The 15065-nt window shown below is 38.6% G+C and overlaps 1 protein-coding gene across 1 annotated transcript in view; it reads left to right on the top strand.

Annotated features, from left to right (window-relative positions):
• The first annotated feature begins 1345 nt into the window (after window positions 1-1345).
• The window catches only part of PSME4 (proteasome activator subunit 4), a 61376-nt gene continuing 47656 nt past the window's right edge, over window positions 1346-15065 (top strand). Inside the window, exons 1-5 of the mRNA XM_054383340.1 lie at window positions 1346-1488; window positions 8646-8786; window positions 9320-9436; window positions 14011-14055; window positions 14717-14866. Of these exons, the coding sequence (XP_054239315.1) occupies window positions 8746-8786; window positions 9320-9436; window positions 14011-14055; window positions 14717-14866 (353 nt within the window). The 5' untranslated portion in view covers window positions 1346-1488; window positions 8646-8745. The remainder of the gene's footprint in view (window positions 1489-8645; window positions 8787-9319; window positions 9437-14010; window positions 14056-14716; window positions 14867-15065) is intronic.

The raw sequence follows: 15065 nt of genomic DNA on the forward strand, positions 1-15065 counted from the left end.
AGGCAAAGAAGCTGTAAACCAACTAGGTATTTTGGTGATAAGAAATTGTATGTGATATGCAGGAAATTTGGGGGAGGTATGCTAGCTTTGCAGGTGACCACCTAGCATCCAAACTTGCACAACTTTGTTAATCAGTATCTCAGTGCTGTGTGTGTAGTGGCTGTTGCCGCTGCTAAAAATGTCAACAAATACCTTCCATGTCCCTATAAAAATGACAGAAGTTGTAGAAATTGTTATGTGTAACCTACAAGATTATGATACACAATGTCCTCTTCAGGAGACTGCCATGAGATTATCTGAGCGCAATGACCTGTGCATATCACATTTAGGTTTTCTGTGGTGTTTCTCCTCTTTGTAACATGTTTCAGCATTTAGTTAGCCATATTTTTGGTTTTTTTAAAACATTTTAAGCAGATCTAGTTTGAGCATAAAGATCAGAAAACAGGATTTGCCCTTGTCAGTAGCTTTAAATCTAATCAGTTTGCAGCTGTTGTATGGTCACGATGTAATTCTTAAGGGGAAATTCAATTAACAATTATATTTAGGGGACAGCTGGAGATAACAGCCATTGGTACTGCTAGTGCTGTGTACCACCTCTCCATCACAGGGCTTATCCTACACCCACAGGCCAGTGACAGGACTGGGCACCACTGAGCTCCGTTCCACTGACTGGCATTATTTCCAATAAGCCTCTTAGCCGCACAGTCTACTATCAAACTAATTACGTGTCTCAAGTCTATCCCTATTTTACGTAACACTTTTCGGTTGAAGACTAGCATCACGTTCTCAAGTCCTGCTCTTAACAGCTAGAAGGTAGATGTTTTTACTCTGAACTCCACGTTTGGATAGCGGGAGCTTCACGCAAACCGTAAAGCCACAGAAAGTGAACTCTACATTCGAGAAGTTATGCGGCTTTTCCGCATGCTGCTGCTTATACGGGTATCTCGCTCTTTCCCCTCAGCTCTGCCGGGTGCCACCCCAGCACTGCAGAAGGAGGGGACACGGGGAGCGAGTTTCCCCGGTGTACCTTTCCTCCCCTCAGCTCAGCCCCACGAGGCTCTTCCTCGGGGAAAACGCCTCGTTTGTGTGGAAAGGCCGACGTGCATGTGGGTGCCCCGTTCAAGGGGAAGAAGCGGGTGCTGCCCTCAGCCCCCGCCTTCCGCCGCCGCACCGGAAGTGAGCGGGGCGGTCGTTCTCTCGTTCGTTCACCGGCCGTTGCCCGGTGTGTCGTCACGGCGCGCCGCGGGGTGAGCGCCGGAGGAGCGGTGGCGTCCGAAGTAGTGCAGCGCCGACCATGGAACCACTGTCACCAGTACCAGCACCACCACCCCAGAAGGAGATCGTCTACAACAAGCTTCTGCCGTACGGGGAGCGCCTGGAGGCCGAGGCCGCCCGCTTTCTCGCTCAGATCAAAGAGAACCTGGCCCGAGCCGTGCAGCTCCAGGAGCTGTGGCCTGGGGGACTGTTCTGGACCAGGAAGCTCTCGACGTGAGTGTCCCAGGCAGGCTTTTCCTTCCTCGCTTCCCCGGGGCCATTTGGGCTTCGCCGTATCTGGGTGGAAGTGCCGTGCTTGGGGTGAGGGCGCTTAGTAGCGGGGCCTGTGGGCCGAGAGGGTGAGGGACTGGGGCGCTGGGCTCGTTTCGTTACCGCTGGGCCGCCCCGGGGCCGGTGGGGCTGTTGAGCAGCTTGGCGGAAGGCAGGCTAGCCTCATAACGGTTCCTCCCAGCGCCGCTTAGTCAGAGCCGAGCGAGCGCCGGCTGCCCCGTGCTTGCCTTGCCGGCTTCGCCGGGATAAGGGCCCGGGCCGGAGCCGAGGGCCCACCGCCACCGGCGAGCCCGGGCGGGAGCAGGGCGTCAGCTCGCGTCTCTTACACAAGGCCTGCTACTGCTTAGACACTGGAAACGGGGACAAAGGTGGCTTCGTCTCCAAGAGCTTCCCTCTCGGGCTCTGAGGCTAGGGGCTGATTTGTTGTTTTTTTTGCCCTTTTTTCCCCCTTTTTTTTTTTAACGTGTACTTGGCCACCTGTTTTATCTCTTGCCTTTTTAAACAAGCTGGGCGAGATACCATCTCTATTTAACTTCTGCTGAAGGAATGCAAAGAGTTTCTCAAGACAGGCTACTTGTTAGTTCAGTGCTAGCAGGATTAAATTCCGGGTTAATGCTGTGTAAACACTGTTGATGCCCTTGATGTCTTGCCTGTACTGTGGCACGGTATAGCTTTATGCTGACGTCGGCTTTGTGGTGTGTGCTGGCAAGGTGTTGAAAACACAGTGTCTTCATGAGTAGCACAAAGTAGAACATAGGTTTCTCTTAGTAAATTTTACAATGCATGCTTAACCCTTTTTTCCTTTGAACGTTGGCACTGAAAACGGTATCATATGACAATGACTCTGAAGCTTTGGTCAGTAAACCGTACTTCTGTAGATGTTTACAGAGAACTTTTGCTGAGTGGTGTGTAGGCCTTCATAAATGGTCTTACCTGTGTACTGGAAATGGTGAAGTGTGTATGCTTTCTACAATTGTTAGGTCTTCTCATACAATTTTCCTCCCTACATAAATATATATTTTTTTATATTAATCGGGTATTTAATATATATTTAGCAGTCAGATGTGTTTGATACTTATGTATTGAAATGCAACTTCTTTTATAATTGCAAAGAGTTATTCTTAGATAGAATGACAGTGATAGTTGCAAAATGACTCACATGTTTGCGTTGTGTGACAGTTTGAACCTGCTTGGAACCAGTTCAATACTGTTTCACTTCTTGCCCCCTCCCCAGCCATCTGCTAGCTTGTGCTGCTTTCAGTGCTACCTGTTGCCTCTGTACCTATGGTAGAACTTTGTGTACTGATGAAACTGAAATGAACTGTAATGGTTCTTGCTATGAGAAGAGTAGCCTTGGATGTTGCCCCTAAGTCGTTTGAAAATGTGCAGGGTTGGCATAGAATCAACTATTACTCACACTAAATTGCAATTAATGTTGCCAGTTTAGGCTCCAGGGCAATGAACTTAGCCTTTTCAGAACTGCTGCCATTCTACTGCATGAATCACAGCAGGGTCAGGAGGCTCTAACTTGTGGTTTTTCACCTACTCTTTGAAGGTGGAATTTATTTTGTGTCTTTGCAACTTGGCTGATGCTAATGTCCCAAGTTTATTTGTGGTGTGTTTATATGCAGTAAGACTCTGAGTATGTTTGGATGTTGGCAGGGCAAGAAACAGTGGTCTTGGTTTAAAAATAAGCTGGTTTATTTAACATGAGAGATATTTTGCTTCTCAGTTTAACATGGTGAAGTACTTCTGCTGGATGAAATAGGTTAATAAAAGTTCAGTCCTAGATGAAAGACAGCCATATGGCTTTCTGATTGCATACTTAAGTCAAATTATAGGATAACAACAACAAAATAAAAGTTTCGCTGTCTGTTGGTAGTGGGGGAATCAACTTTTTCCTGTTTAATGGAAAGGAAATGCTGAGGATTTTCATCATTATATGATTGCTGGTTAGCTGTTTTGGAGATGTCTGAATTCTAAAAGCTGGTGTTCTTGAAATATTCTGTGAAATAATTTATAGTTCAGAACAGTGACTGACATTTATTGCACAGATATAAACGTTAATACAAACATTGTGATGTATGCATACAATATATATGTGTGTAGTTACACCTCCTTGAGTGCTTGCAGCTTTATACAACCTGCATAAACCTTGTAGAACATGACGATTGAAACTCAAACACAAATCTTCTTTTGAATTAAAAATTTGAGTATTATTTCCTATTTCATGATGACAGTTGTATTTTTTTTATAGTCCAAACAGCTGAATACATGACTTGAATGTAGTTGTCTTAAGAGCAGCCATTTTGGCTGTATGAAGTCACAAACTAGTGGGGGAAAAGAGTGAAAGTGGAGCTTATCAGATCCAATGTCTGCAAGGTGATTTGCCTAATTCTTTTATGCATAATTTTCCACGATGTGAGTTAGTTCAGCTTGGGATGCATGTGGGGAGTGTGGTGAGGGAACTTCCTGTGAAGACAGGAATAGTGCAGTTACTTAAGTAACTTAAGTCTCAGTGGGACTTCTTATGCAAGTAAAACTGCTTGCCTTAAAGATTGGTGTTTAAATCTGTTATCATTACCTGCAACTTCTACAATTTTTGCTAGTGAAATTGGTATTTTATAATCTGGTTGTGAAAGTAGAAGACTGAATCTCAGTAGTATAACTTGATACAGCATGTGTGGGGGGTGGGAAAAGCAGTTTGCATCAAAATCGTTTGCTTAAGGGGACTTTCATCATACTCTCTTACGATCTCTATGTCAGAAACAGGCTGCTGCTTCAATTTCCCTTCCATATTTTGTGTGGAAACTCTGTATATAGTTGGGTTTTTAAAATTGCTTTTATTTTTGAGCATAGCCTGTGACCAAATATATTAGTATAATGTGAACATTTAATAGTTACTGGGCACATAGTTGACTCTGTGGCCTGGAAAACACTCGGAAAAAACTCACATGTCTTTCTGTGCTTTATACTTCATTAGGCAAAGGTAGAGTTTTTGGAGCTGAGTGACCTGATTTCTGTTCATGACAGCGTTATGTGCCTGTCAGGTATAGGCTTATTACAACATGACATTTTACTCTCTTGTAAGGTGTGGAAAAAATGCAGCCTGTTTTGAATTAGAATGATAAGAAACAAAGTTACAGTGAGGATGCTAAAGTATTGTAATCACCACTGGTTAGAAATCTTGTTTTACATCTATTTCTCTCTTGCCTTTACTAGAAAAATGCAGTCTTTCCTTTTGGATGCATAAGGGACATGAGTGTGTACTCTATATGTGTACCTGTGTTTTAAATAGTTTTGTAGAGCATGATTACTTTGTTTTTCATATCATTCGTCAAAACCTGAGTTTTAGAGCAATCATAATCCTGTCCTGTGTGTTAGAAAAGGAAAATAGATAGCTGGGAATTTAGAAGAGTTCTTTCTTCTGTAAATGAAGGCAATTTTAATTGTAGCAAAGCAGCCAACTTTCTAGGGCAATTTAGGATGTCCACTTGATAAGACAGTATGTTTCCTAAAAATAGGTCTATTGAAATTGTGGAGTGAGAGATTGGATACCTAATACTTTTAGAACAGGCAATTGTTTTTTTGGTTCTATTCCTTTTATTTTTTTTCTCAATATCCAGAGACCCTGTCCAGAAGTGATGGAGATGCAAACAGAATTTTCACTTCTAATCACTTTTTTTTAAGATGGGATGGTGTGTGTTTGTTTTTCCCTCCCAGAACCTTGTAGATAGCACAATGTAGGACAATTTATTTATTTATCCATTTTGCAGTTGACTGATAGAGTTTGAGAGCTCATAAAACCTTTTGTGGTTTCCTTAAAGGAGAAATCAGTTAAGGTCTCAAGAATCATCTCATTTTAGTATTCCCTGCCTTCATATAAGAAGTCTTATTTTTCAGTTTGTGGTAATACAGTTGTAGAGTTCATAGGGGTTTTCCCTCAATACCCCAAAATTTTTTTTAAACCCTTAAAAGCTACCATTTATATAATGAACATGCATCTGTGCCATTAGCTGCTTGATGTCCTTCAGGATTCACGAACTTCTGCCTGTGTTCTTTTATTTAGTAATGGTGATAATATGAAAATGTTGCTGTTACATTTTACTCATGAGGAAAAAGTTATTAACCCCATTTTAGAAGTAATTATTTTCTGTTATTGTCTTCATGCATAACTGGATTAAGACAAATAATTAATGGTTTAACATCTATCTCCCCCTCCTACATAAAGAAGCTGTAAATATGTAAATATCGGAGCAATTTGTCATCTAGTTCTGCTTCTTGGGCATAGTGACATCTTTGTGCTCAGTGTGTTTCTGTGCCTTCTTCTGTTTCTTAATTAAACGGTATTTTGTATAGTAGAGTTACTGTTATCAAATGTCAAGAAGGGGAACTAACCAGACATTTAATTTTTGGTTATATGTGGCAACACTGACAGATAAATTTGAGCTCCTTTGTAGTTAAAACTTACTTTTCAGGCTTATGCAATTTTTCTTTAATCAATCCTACATGAAGAAATGAAAACAGTCTTCTTTATTACTTTATATCTAATATTGTGAGAGTGAAGAAATACATGGAAGTTCATATGGCTGAAGGATAATGAAATGAAAGCTATTGAAGGTTAAACTTCAGTTTATCACATTCTGTTCCACAGTGAAATAAGCTCTTCATGTTGTTCTATATCTGGTATATTCTTTCCCAGTTGAGTACTGCCATGAAAAGTACAAGCACTTTTGTAAGCAGACTCCTTTAAAAGTTTTGATCATTGCATCAAACATCATCTTTTATTAAACAGCAAGTGGAGACTGAGAGAAGTGATAGGCCTCTATGGCTGGTCATGTCTCTCATGGTCATGTAAACTGCCTCTGATTTGCCTGCTAAGTCTAACAGGCTGTTTTCAAGGTAAGACATGTGCTTTTCCTTTGAAAGCCTGGAAATAACTCTTCTCTCTGCTTCTGAAATTTGTGTTGTCCTGATTATTACCCCATTTATCTTGAAAAAGCTTACAGATTTGACACTGAATTCTCCCCACACAGAGCATGACCAATGTATGCTTTTAGAAGGTAAAATACTGCAATTAAAATAAGTATGGTTTAGTTATGTACTATTAGCCCTCACAAAGTTGTGTCATCCATTTTTTTTATTTCCAGTGAGGATTGTTTTTGCATTTCCATTTTATGCATAAGGAATGTGTACATGTTCCGCTGTTGATGATGTAAGTCTACAGGTAGGTAGTGTTTCTGGCCAGTCCAGATAGTTTAGGTTCCTGTGATAGAAGAATGGATTATTCTGTGCTTTTTTGTTTCCTTCTTTATTTAGAATAAGTAAAACACATTGAAATGAACATTTGTGAAATTACTGCCCTTAACATATAAAAATCCCAGATGTAAAAGGGAAGTGGAAAGAAGTGCTGTAGGATTGGTTGAGGGTTTTTTGTTTTTTTCTTTCTGAAAACTGATGATTATCAGTTTGCCAGAGCCCTGCAGCTGTTCCAGTGCATCTTCAGCTGGAGGAGGAAGGTTGGAAAAAAATCATGTGAGGAAGGAGCAAGGGGTCTTGGTATGTGTATATTTAATAACTCTTTTTGGCAGCTTTACTAGCTGTGGATGATCTTGAAAGGTCAGAGATCATTTTGTTTTAAATTGAGGAACAGGGAAGTAGAAAAAAACACTTGAGCAGTTGAGTCCAAGTCCTGTGTGCTCCTGTGTCACTGTGTGAAGTGTGATTCATACAAGTGTGTTTTATTTATAAAGGCATCTGAATTTTATTTCTCAGGTAGTCAATTCTCCCACTGGTAGTTCTGTGAGAAATAAGTTTACAGAGGAGCTTGAAGCATTTGAAACTGAAGCATATAATATTTAACTAAACTCCTCAGTGTTGCAGGAGAGAAATGTGGAAACCGAATTTGGGAATCAAGACTTTTTTTTTTAACTCATTGTCAGATCACTAACTACACTAATGGTTGCTCCTTCTAAATTACCTAGTACCTCTGGTACTGTCAAGTAGGAGTCCTTCAGAGGTGTTTCTTCCCTAATCTTTTCATGTGGTAGTTACTGTGTAAGATTCTGCAGTCTGTCCTGCCCTGCATACCAAATAAGCAGTGTGAGATCTGGCATTCTTCACAGAACAAGCCTTAATTCTCCATTGGTATATATTTAGTAACAATCCAACCTCTTCTGAATTTTAAAAACAGTGAAGAGACTTCTCAAACTTTGTTTTATGTGAGTTCATATGTTGTATGCTTTCTCTAACTGCTGCATATTAGTAAGGCTTCTTATGAATCTTTAGGAACAGTAGGAGCAGTACCAAAATGGAAAGTGTCCTTCCCAGGTGAGCATTATGGCTGTAAAATGCTGCACTCAAAGTTTAAGTTTTTCTGGTACATGTTATCTTTCAAGGCTTTAAACTTATTCCTCTATTCAATCTAAACTTGAAAAGAGCAAACACTTCTTCCAGAGTTAATCCTAATGGATCTGTATTTTCTCAAGACAGTAATATAAGGCGTAGCAGTGAGACATACCACCATCAAACCTCAGTGGTTAAATCAGTTGCTCAGCCTTCCTGGGATTAGAAGATTTGGTATTCATATGATACTGGGTTTTTTTGTAACTTCTGGGTTGTGTCCTGTCTCCTCGCTCAAGTTATCCTGGTTGGAAGAGATAGAATACGACAAAGCTGCTTGTGACAGTTGTGTTTTCGTGGTGTTGGTTTTGGTGGATTTTGTTTATTTGTTTAATTGTGGTGGGTTTTGTTGTTGTTTGTTTTGAGAAATAAATATATGGGGGTATGGAATTATTAAATTTAATGGCTGGTGTATTTTGAACTGAGGTGAAAGAATTTCTGGTTTTGTGGTATCTGACATGAGCATGAAATTAGGGTATCTGTACAATGTTAGACTGTAAATTAGAGTAATTTGTTTTCTATATGTAGTTAGTTCCAGTTTAAAATCTTCCTTTGCTGTATATCTTTGGGTTCTTACTCCTTGGACTTGTGAACCAGGTTTTAGTTTCACTAAACAAAAAGTCAGATGGAGTCTCTCAGGTCTTAGATAAACCAGAAATATTTTAAAACATTGCTGACTCACCTGGTTTTGTTTGTAGGTACATCCGGTTATATGGGAGAAAATTTAGCCGAGAAGATCATGTGCTTTTCATCAAGCTGTTGTATGAGTTGGTAACAGTTCCAAAACTGGAGATCAGCATGATGCAAGGGTTTGCACGCCTGTTGATAAACCTGTTGAAGTAAGTACAGATTTCTGCTGATTGCAGAAACTTTCGTCTCTTAAGTATCTGATCACTTCACTTGCTTAATGTTACGTATGTTAATGGAATAGTTTGCTCTGTTACATGTTACTTCACTTAATCTCCCATGTTGATTAAAACATTCTTACTGTACAAAGACCTTGCCCCTTACAGAGCTGTGGTAGTTAGTGAAACAATGTCAGTGGTTTTTTTCCTCCTGTTGGGGGAGGAAAACATAGCGGAGAGCCAAGTGTTAATATTGAATCTCAAATAGGAAGAAGGTGAAGACTTTCACAACTTAATAATATTTATTTCACTTATTCAGATGTTTCCTAAAGCTTCTGTTGGTGCAGAAGTGCTGCAAATGGCTCACTTTGTTCCTGGCTGACCTTCCTGCTGTTTCTGCCAGTGTTGGAGATGAGCGTAATTCAGAGCAGTGATCTGGAGTATTTTGAGGGGCAGTTTGTTGATGTAAATTTTAAATCCTAAAGTGCTGATGGTTTGGTTGGTTGGTTTGTTTTTTTTTCCATTAGGAAAAGAGAGCTGCTTTCCAGGGATGATTTAGAGTTACCATGGAGACCCCTGTATGAAATGCTAGAAAGGATATTATACTCCAAAACAGAACATCTTGGATTAAACTGGTTTCCCAAGTAAGCTTGCATTTTAAAACATTTGATGGGCTATAAGTACCTCTTGTTCTTGAAAGCACTTAGAGATTTGCTTTTAGTGTCTGGAATGTGATAAACAGTAAATACTTATTTTCTTAAAGTATATTTTAGTAATTGCATGCAAGACTACTAAATCATGTACATCCTTCTGTCTGAACTGTTTGCTGTGATGTTCCTCTCTTTATGAATGGGGTGAATTCGTAAATATGCTGGAGTAGGTCATCTTCAACTTATTTTAGGATGATAACCCACATTTTAAGACATTTAATGTTCAGTTTATAATGATATTCAAGTTCAATGCCTACTGTTTTGTTTTACAATGCAGTAAGGGTTTATGAAAAAAATGGTACTGTTCTTAAATATATGCACTGTAATTACTTGCAGTATCTGTAGTCTGAGTCTACGCTGATGTGCTCGTGAAGTACCTTCTATAGAAAACATATAGATATATTCAGGGTGCTGATATGATACTGGCAAATAAAGAGTTTTATCAATGTGGTACTGATTTTTAAAAATGAGAACTTTGTTTCTTTTGCTTTCTTTGTGCTGCCAACTGCTTCCCATCTGTCACATTTCCCAAGTGTCAGTTTTCCTAATCATTCTGATTGAAGAAGGTCCTGCACTGTAAATTACAGGTTATAAAGGCTGTTACATGGATATCATTATAGATAATTTAATTTGCTTTAAAAAAAAAGAGATGTTGAAGTACTACCACTGATTCATTACAGTATGAAAGGTTCTAATACTGCTAAGTGATGTGAACAGAAAGTATGTGTAGCCTTGTAACTCATCATGGAGCAGTTCAAAGCTGAATTTTGCTCCTGGCTGCATAGCTGGAGAAAATACTTTTGAACTAAATTGTATTATTTTGCTAATTGAAGCTATTGCTTGTAAGTGAAGACCTGAAAGAGCAGAGCCTTTTTTGGTTTATTTTTGTGCACATGCCCTTAACTATTGAAACTTCATTACTCTTCTCTACAGATTGTTGTCTGGTCTCTTCATTTACTGTGAGGGAAACTCACATAGTGGGGAGGGAACTTTGCCAACAAGGAAAGTAATGTTAAGCTGGGAGAGGAGTACCAGTGGTGATGGTCTGTGTGAAGCTGTAGTAGACATCAGATGATCCATCCAAATATGCAGTGCGATCTGTTCTCATATGGTGGTTTGTTTGGTTTTTGGGTTGTTTTTTTTTGGTGGGTGTTTTTTTTTTTTTTTGTAGCATCAATTTTGAGGGGTATCTCTAGAAGTCAAGAGATACTTTTCAAACTGATTGATGTACTTTATAGCTGCAAATGTTAACTCCTGTTTTAATATTTTTTTACATTCAGTTCATATCGACCAGGCTTGTCTTCACCTAAAACATTTGTCCTTAATGTATTACATAGGTGGTAAGAATGACTTTTTGTTATGTTCAGCTCTGGCCGATGCGTAATCTTCTGCATGTTCTGTTAGATTGTAACACTTGTCACACAGGTGTAATTTTCTGCATAAATAGTTGTACTGGAAAACCAGTGCTAACATGACACCACTGTTTATGAGAATGTCGCACTGTATGTAAACTATTCTAATTGGGGAACAAGGTAGCCAGTGTGAAATGGCTGATAAAGTGGCTATGTGCTAACTAATTTAACCAGCATAGATACATCAAGGGTCAAAGGGGTGGAATTTTATATGCCAGTAATTGCTGTGTCTGCATATGGGCAAAATCAGTATTGATGTAGCAATGCATGTTACCCAGTAAGAGTACCTTACTATTAAGAACGATGAAATCATGGAAAGTGCTTTAGCAGTGAGATAATAGGTTCTGGAAAATACACCCAGCAACAGCCTTGTAGCTGTGCAGTGTGAAAGAGTTTCTGTGTCAGAGTGACCTTTTGCAGTGAAAATTTTGTCAGAAATTTTGGTGTATATATCATTTTGGAAAACTGGTGGAGCAGAAGTAGAATTGCAGCGTTTTTTGCTTTCGTTTTGTTTCATTTTTTTCTTTTTAGGAAGAAAAGTTTAGTTCTACTAACCCAGTGAGAGATTCATATTGCAGTCATTGTAGTTAGTAATTCAGTAATAGTTTGTGAGACTACAGCTGTTTGCTCTTTTCATTGTCTTAATTGAAGCTCTTGTAATGCAGTGTCCACTGCAGGGCTAAGAATTCGCTTAAGGCCTGAATCTGTTCTGAAAAAAAATGAAAATTGTGCTTTTATTGCTTTTTGATAGTGTAAGAGTCACAGTGTCAGTTTATATCTTATTTAACTGAAATGTATTTCTCTTTGGAAATGCAGGGTGAAAAGACTCCCAGATTTGCAAATCAGTATGGCCAGGTCCTTTCTAGAAGAGGAAGAAAATCATGTAGCACCAAAATGATTAGCAAGATAGGACTTAATAGTATTTTGGGTGACTTCAAATATCCATATGTCAATATGTAGTAATAATACGCAGCTAATAATATTTAAGGAGGAACTAAAAGATAAGAAAACAGAATGGGATGAGAAATTTTCTGTTACCTTGTCAAATATGCTATGGGAAACCATTTACCTTCCAGTGTAAGTGGCTTCATTATCTCTTGATTGCAAAGGTTTTAATACTGTATCCAAATGGTCAGCATTAAATACCTGAGTATGGACAATTTTTAAGAATTCTGCAGTAGTGAGTATGCAGAAAATTCAACAAAAAGTGAAACAAAAGCCACTGCTAGAAAGCTTGAGTTTCCAAGTGGTAGCAAAAACAGTGACCATATTATTCTCCCTGGCTTCATTATTCTGCTCTTTTCTAACTGGTAGTCCTGCAAAAAGGAATGTTACAAGATTTCTTCGGTAGTTGGTCTGTAGTTTAACTGTATCTTAGGTGGCAGATTGCTTATGTACAAAATTGCTGGTGCGTTTTTCTTTTCAGCTTCTGTTTTATATTGGTAATCAAAACACAAGAGGGGATGTCCCTCCCAGTCTTTCTCCTTTGCTTTCTTCCATGCCCACATGCTGAGATGACTGAAAACTCATGAAAGACTTGATCTGCCATCAGTGTTGCTTAAAATTCCTCTGTGCTTCAGGTTCCCCTTAGCAATAGTTTCAGTGGAGTGTGTTAATGTGGGGATAGATTTTCGTTCATTTTGTGACCTTTGTTTCATGTTAATTTTTAATGGTCTTAAGGAATGTTGCTGGCTCATGCAGTATTTATGTAGTCTCGGGACAACTGTTAGATGTCTCCTAACTCTTTCAAGGATAACATTCATTTTAACCCAGAATCTTTATGAGCTGATTGCAGAGTTAAATCATCAGACAAAGATCAGAGTCAGAATGAGACTTTAGTGAATGGTTGGCCATTCCTCTTCATATTTTCAAAGCTGTCAGTCAGCTCAGAATTTTCCTTCTGGGAGAGGTCATGGATTAACTTTGTCATTGTAGTGTAAAATGTATATAATTTTGCTTCTTAGAGCTCTGCCTGAACTGAAGTAGTGGTATGACGGCTGGGTGGGCTTTTGCTGTCATGCAGTGGATGTTGAGGTGTTGATGAGAAATGGCAATTTACCCATTTTGTTTTTCTCCTGTCTTGTGTGGGACCAGTTTATTTTGTGCAGGACTAAGAGAGAGAGTGTGTGCATGCTCAGTATTTGTGCGACTCAAAATTAATTGACCTGAATTGATCTTTGGTAAAATTCTAAAGATGATATGTTTGCATCATCTTTGATCAAAACAGCATTTCTGTATGTTACTTTTTGTTGCTGAACTAAAAGGATGCGGTTTTTCTCTTAAGAATACAGAGAGTACAATTAAAAGATAGAGGAATCTTTTCTGCCAGAATTTTTTTTTTTCCTTCAGGAAATGTTTTTTGTTAATAGCATAATTTAGTCTTGAGCTTATCATGTACAAAACAGAAGATACCAAGAAAACGATTACTTACTACCTTTATGGTTTCATTGATCTCTCTCCTGCCCCCTCCCTTTTATTCTTTGAGTTTATACTGAAGTCTTTTTAAAGGGTTTGATGGCATCCAATGACAATGATTTCTCTAGTTTTGTTGTTGTGGATTAAAAAGCTTTTAATTGTGAGGAAAGCTAATGAAATAACCATTGATTTGCAGATAGTTCACTTCTGTCTCTTAGAACCGCTGGACAAAAGCCAAAACCAGATTGTAAAGGACAGATACAGTGTTTGAAGGCTAATAATAACAACTTTCTGAAGTTGCCTTTATTTATGTTACAAATACTTATGAAATCCATAAACCCATTTTTGTTGTGTTCTCAGTTTCCCTGAGAAGTTACCTTGCACTGCTGGTTGTTGATTGAGTAAATGCAGGATATTACTTACAGGAAATTACAATTATTCTTCACTGAAATTCAGTAAATAATTTGGTGATATATGAAAACCAGGATTTCTGGAGAGCAATTTTAATTGCTATAATTAGGTGTCTGTAGAAGGCAATTAGCTACTGCATGTTCACAGAAGACATCTAATTGCATCAATATTATCTTAAGCTCTTGAGGAAAAAAATCAGCAAATGGTTGTTTTATGTTGTCATTGAAATTTGGTAATATGCTCTCCCTGATATCTTCTTTCATATTTCAGCTCTGTAGAAAGTGTTCTGAAAACACTGGTGAAGAGTTGCAGACCGTAAGTGTTTGTTGTGGTTTTACTTGTTGGTTGCTCCTCTCTCTTTTTATTTTTTTTTTGTTGTGGTGTTTTTGTTTGGTTTGTGGTTTGGTTTTTTGTTTGTTTGTTTTAAAACATGTATCTTTAAAGAAAAATCTGTTAATAGTCAGGTAAGCCAGGGTATAACTAGGTAAGGCCACTGTTGCTTTTACTCTTCTGAGTGGTAGCATTCACTGAAAGTTTGTGCCTGAACCACTCTTGTTCTCTGCTGAACAGTCACCTTTGTTGATAGATTAAGATACTGCAAAGATGCAGAGACTTGTTCTCTTTGATTTACTGTTTGTATGGTCATTTGTGTGTAATGGGAATAGTTGTTTTAGTTTTGACCAGCCTTTACATTAAAATGGGTTTACGTTGTTCAGAGTCTTTTCTGGTTCAACAAGACAAGAATCTCTTTACATTTGTGGTCTTAAAATGATGCACCATGATGCCCTTGACATTAACTCTTTGTTTTGTGAAAGTTAAGTGGAATTGAGGGCTGCCTGTCTATTGTCCCTGTGAACACAGTCTTAGTGTAAAACTAAGATTTATGACAAATTAGTTGATAGTTTTAAACATGTTTAAAGAAGACCTAAGCATTAAATCTGAGCCTTTGTGTATTCAATGATTTCCTTGTTTGCAGGTATTTTCCAGAAGATGCCACTGCAGAGATGCTAAATGAATGGAGGCCTTTAATGTGTCCGTTTGATGTCACCATGCAAAAGGCTATTACATACTTTGAACTGTTTCTACCTACTACCCTTCCTCCTGAGCTTCACCAAAAAGGGTTCAAGTAAGTATAAGTCTGTATTGCAAATGCAAGCAGTTACCTTTTACAGGATGACTTGTGGTCACCAACAAAAGGAATGGTGGATTTTAACAGTGGCTTTGGAAGGCGTTCAAGATAGAAATTCTGTCAGCATTCTTTTGTAGTAGTAATATGGGGGAATCTTTGTTACTATTCCTTAAGAAGTTCTTCCTTCTCTTGAGTA

Source organism: Indicator indicator, chromosome 9, assembly GCF_027791375.1.
Source record: "Indicator indicator isolate 239-I01 chromosome 9, UM_Iind_1.1, whole genome shotgun sequence".
Classification (NCBI taxonomy): domain Eukaryota; kingdom Metazoa; phylum Chordata; class Aves; order Piciformes; family Indicatoridae; genus Indicator; species Indicator indicator.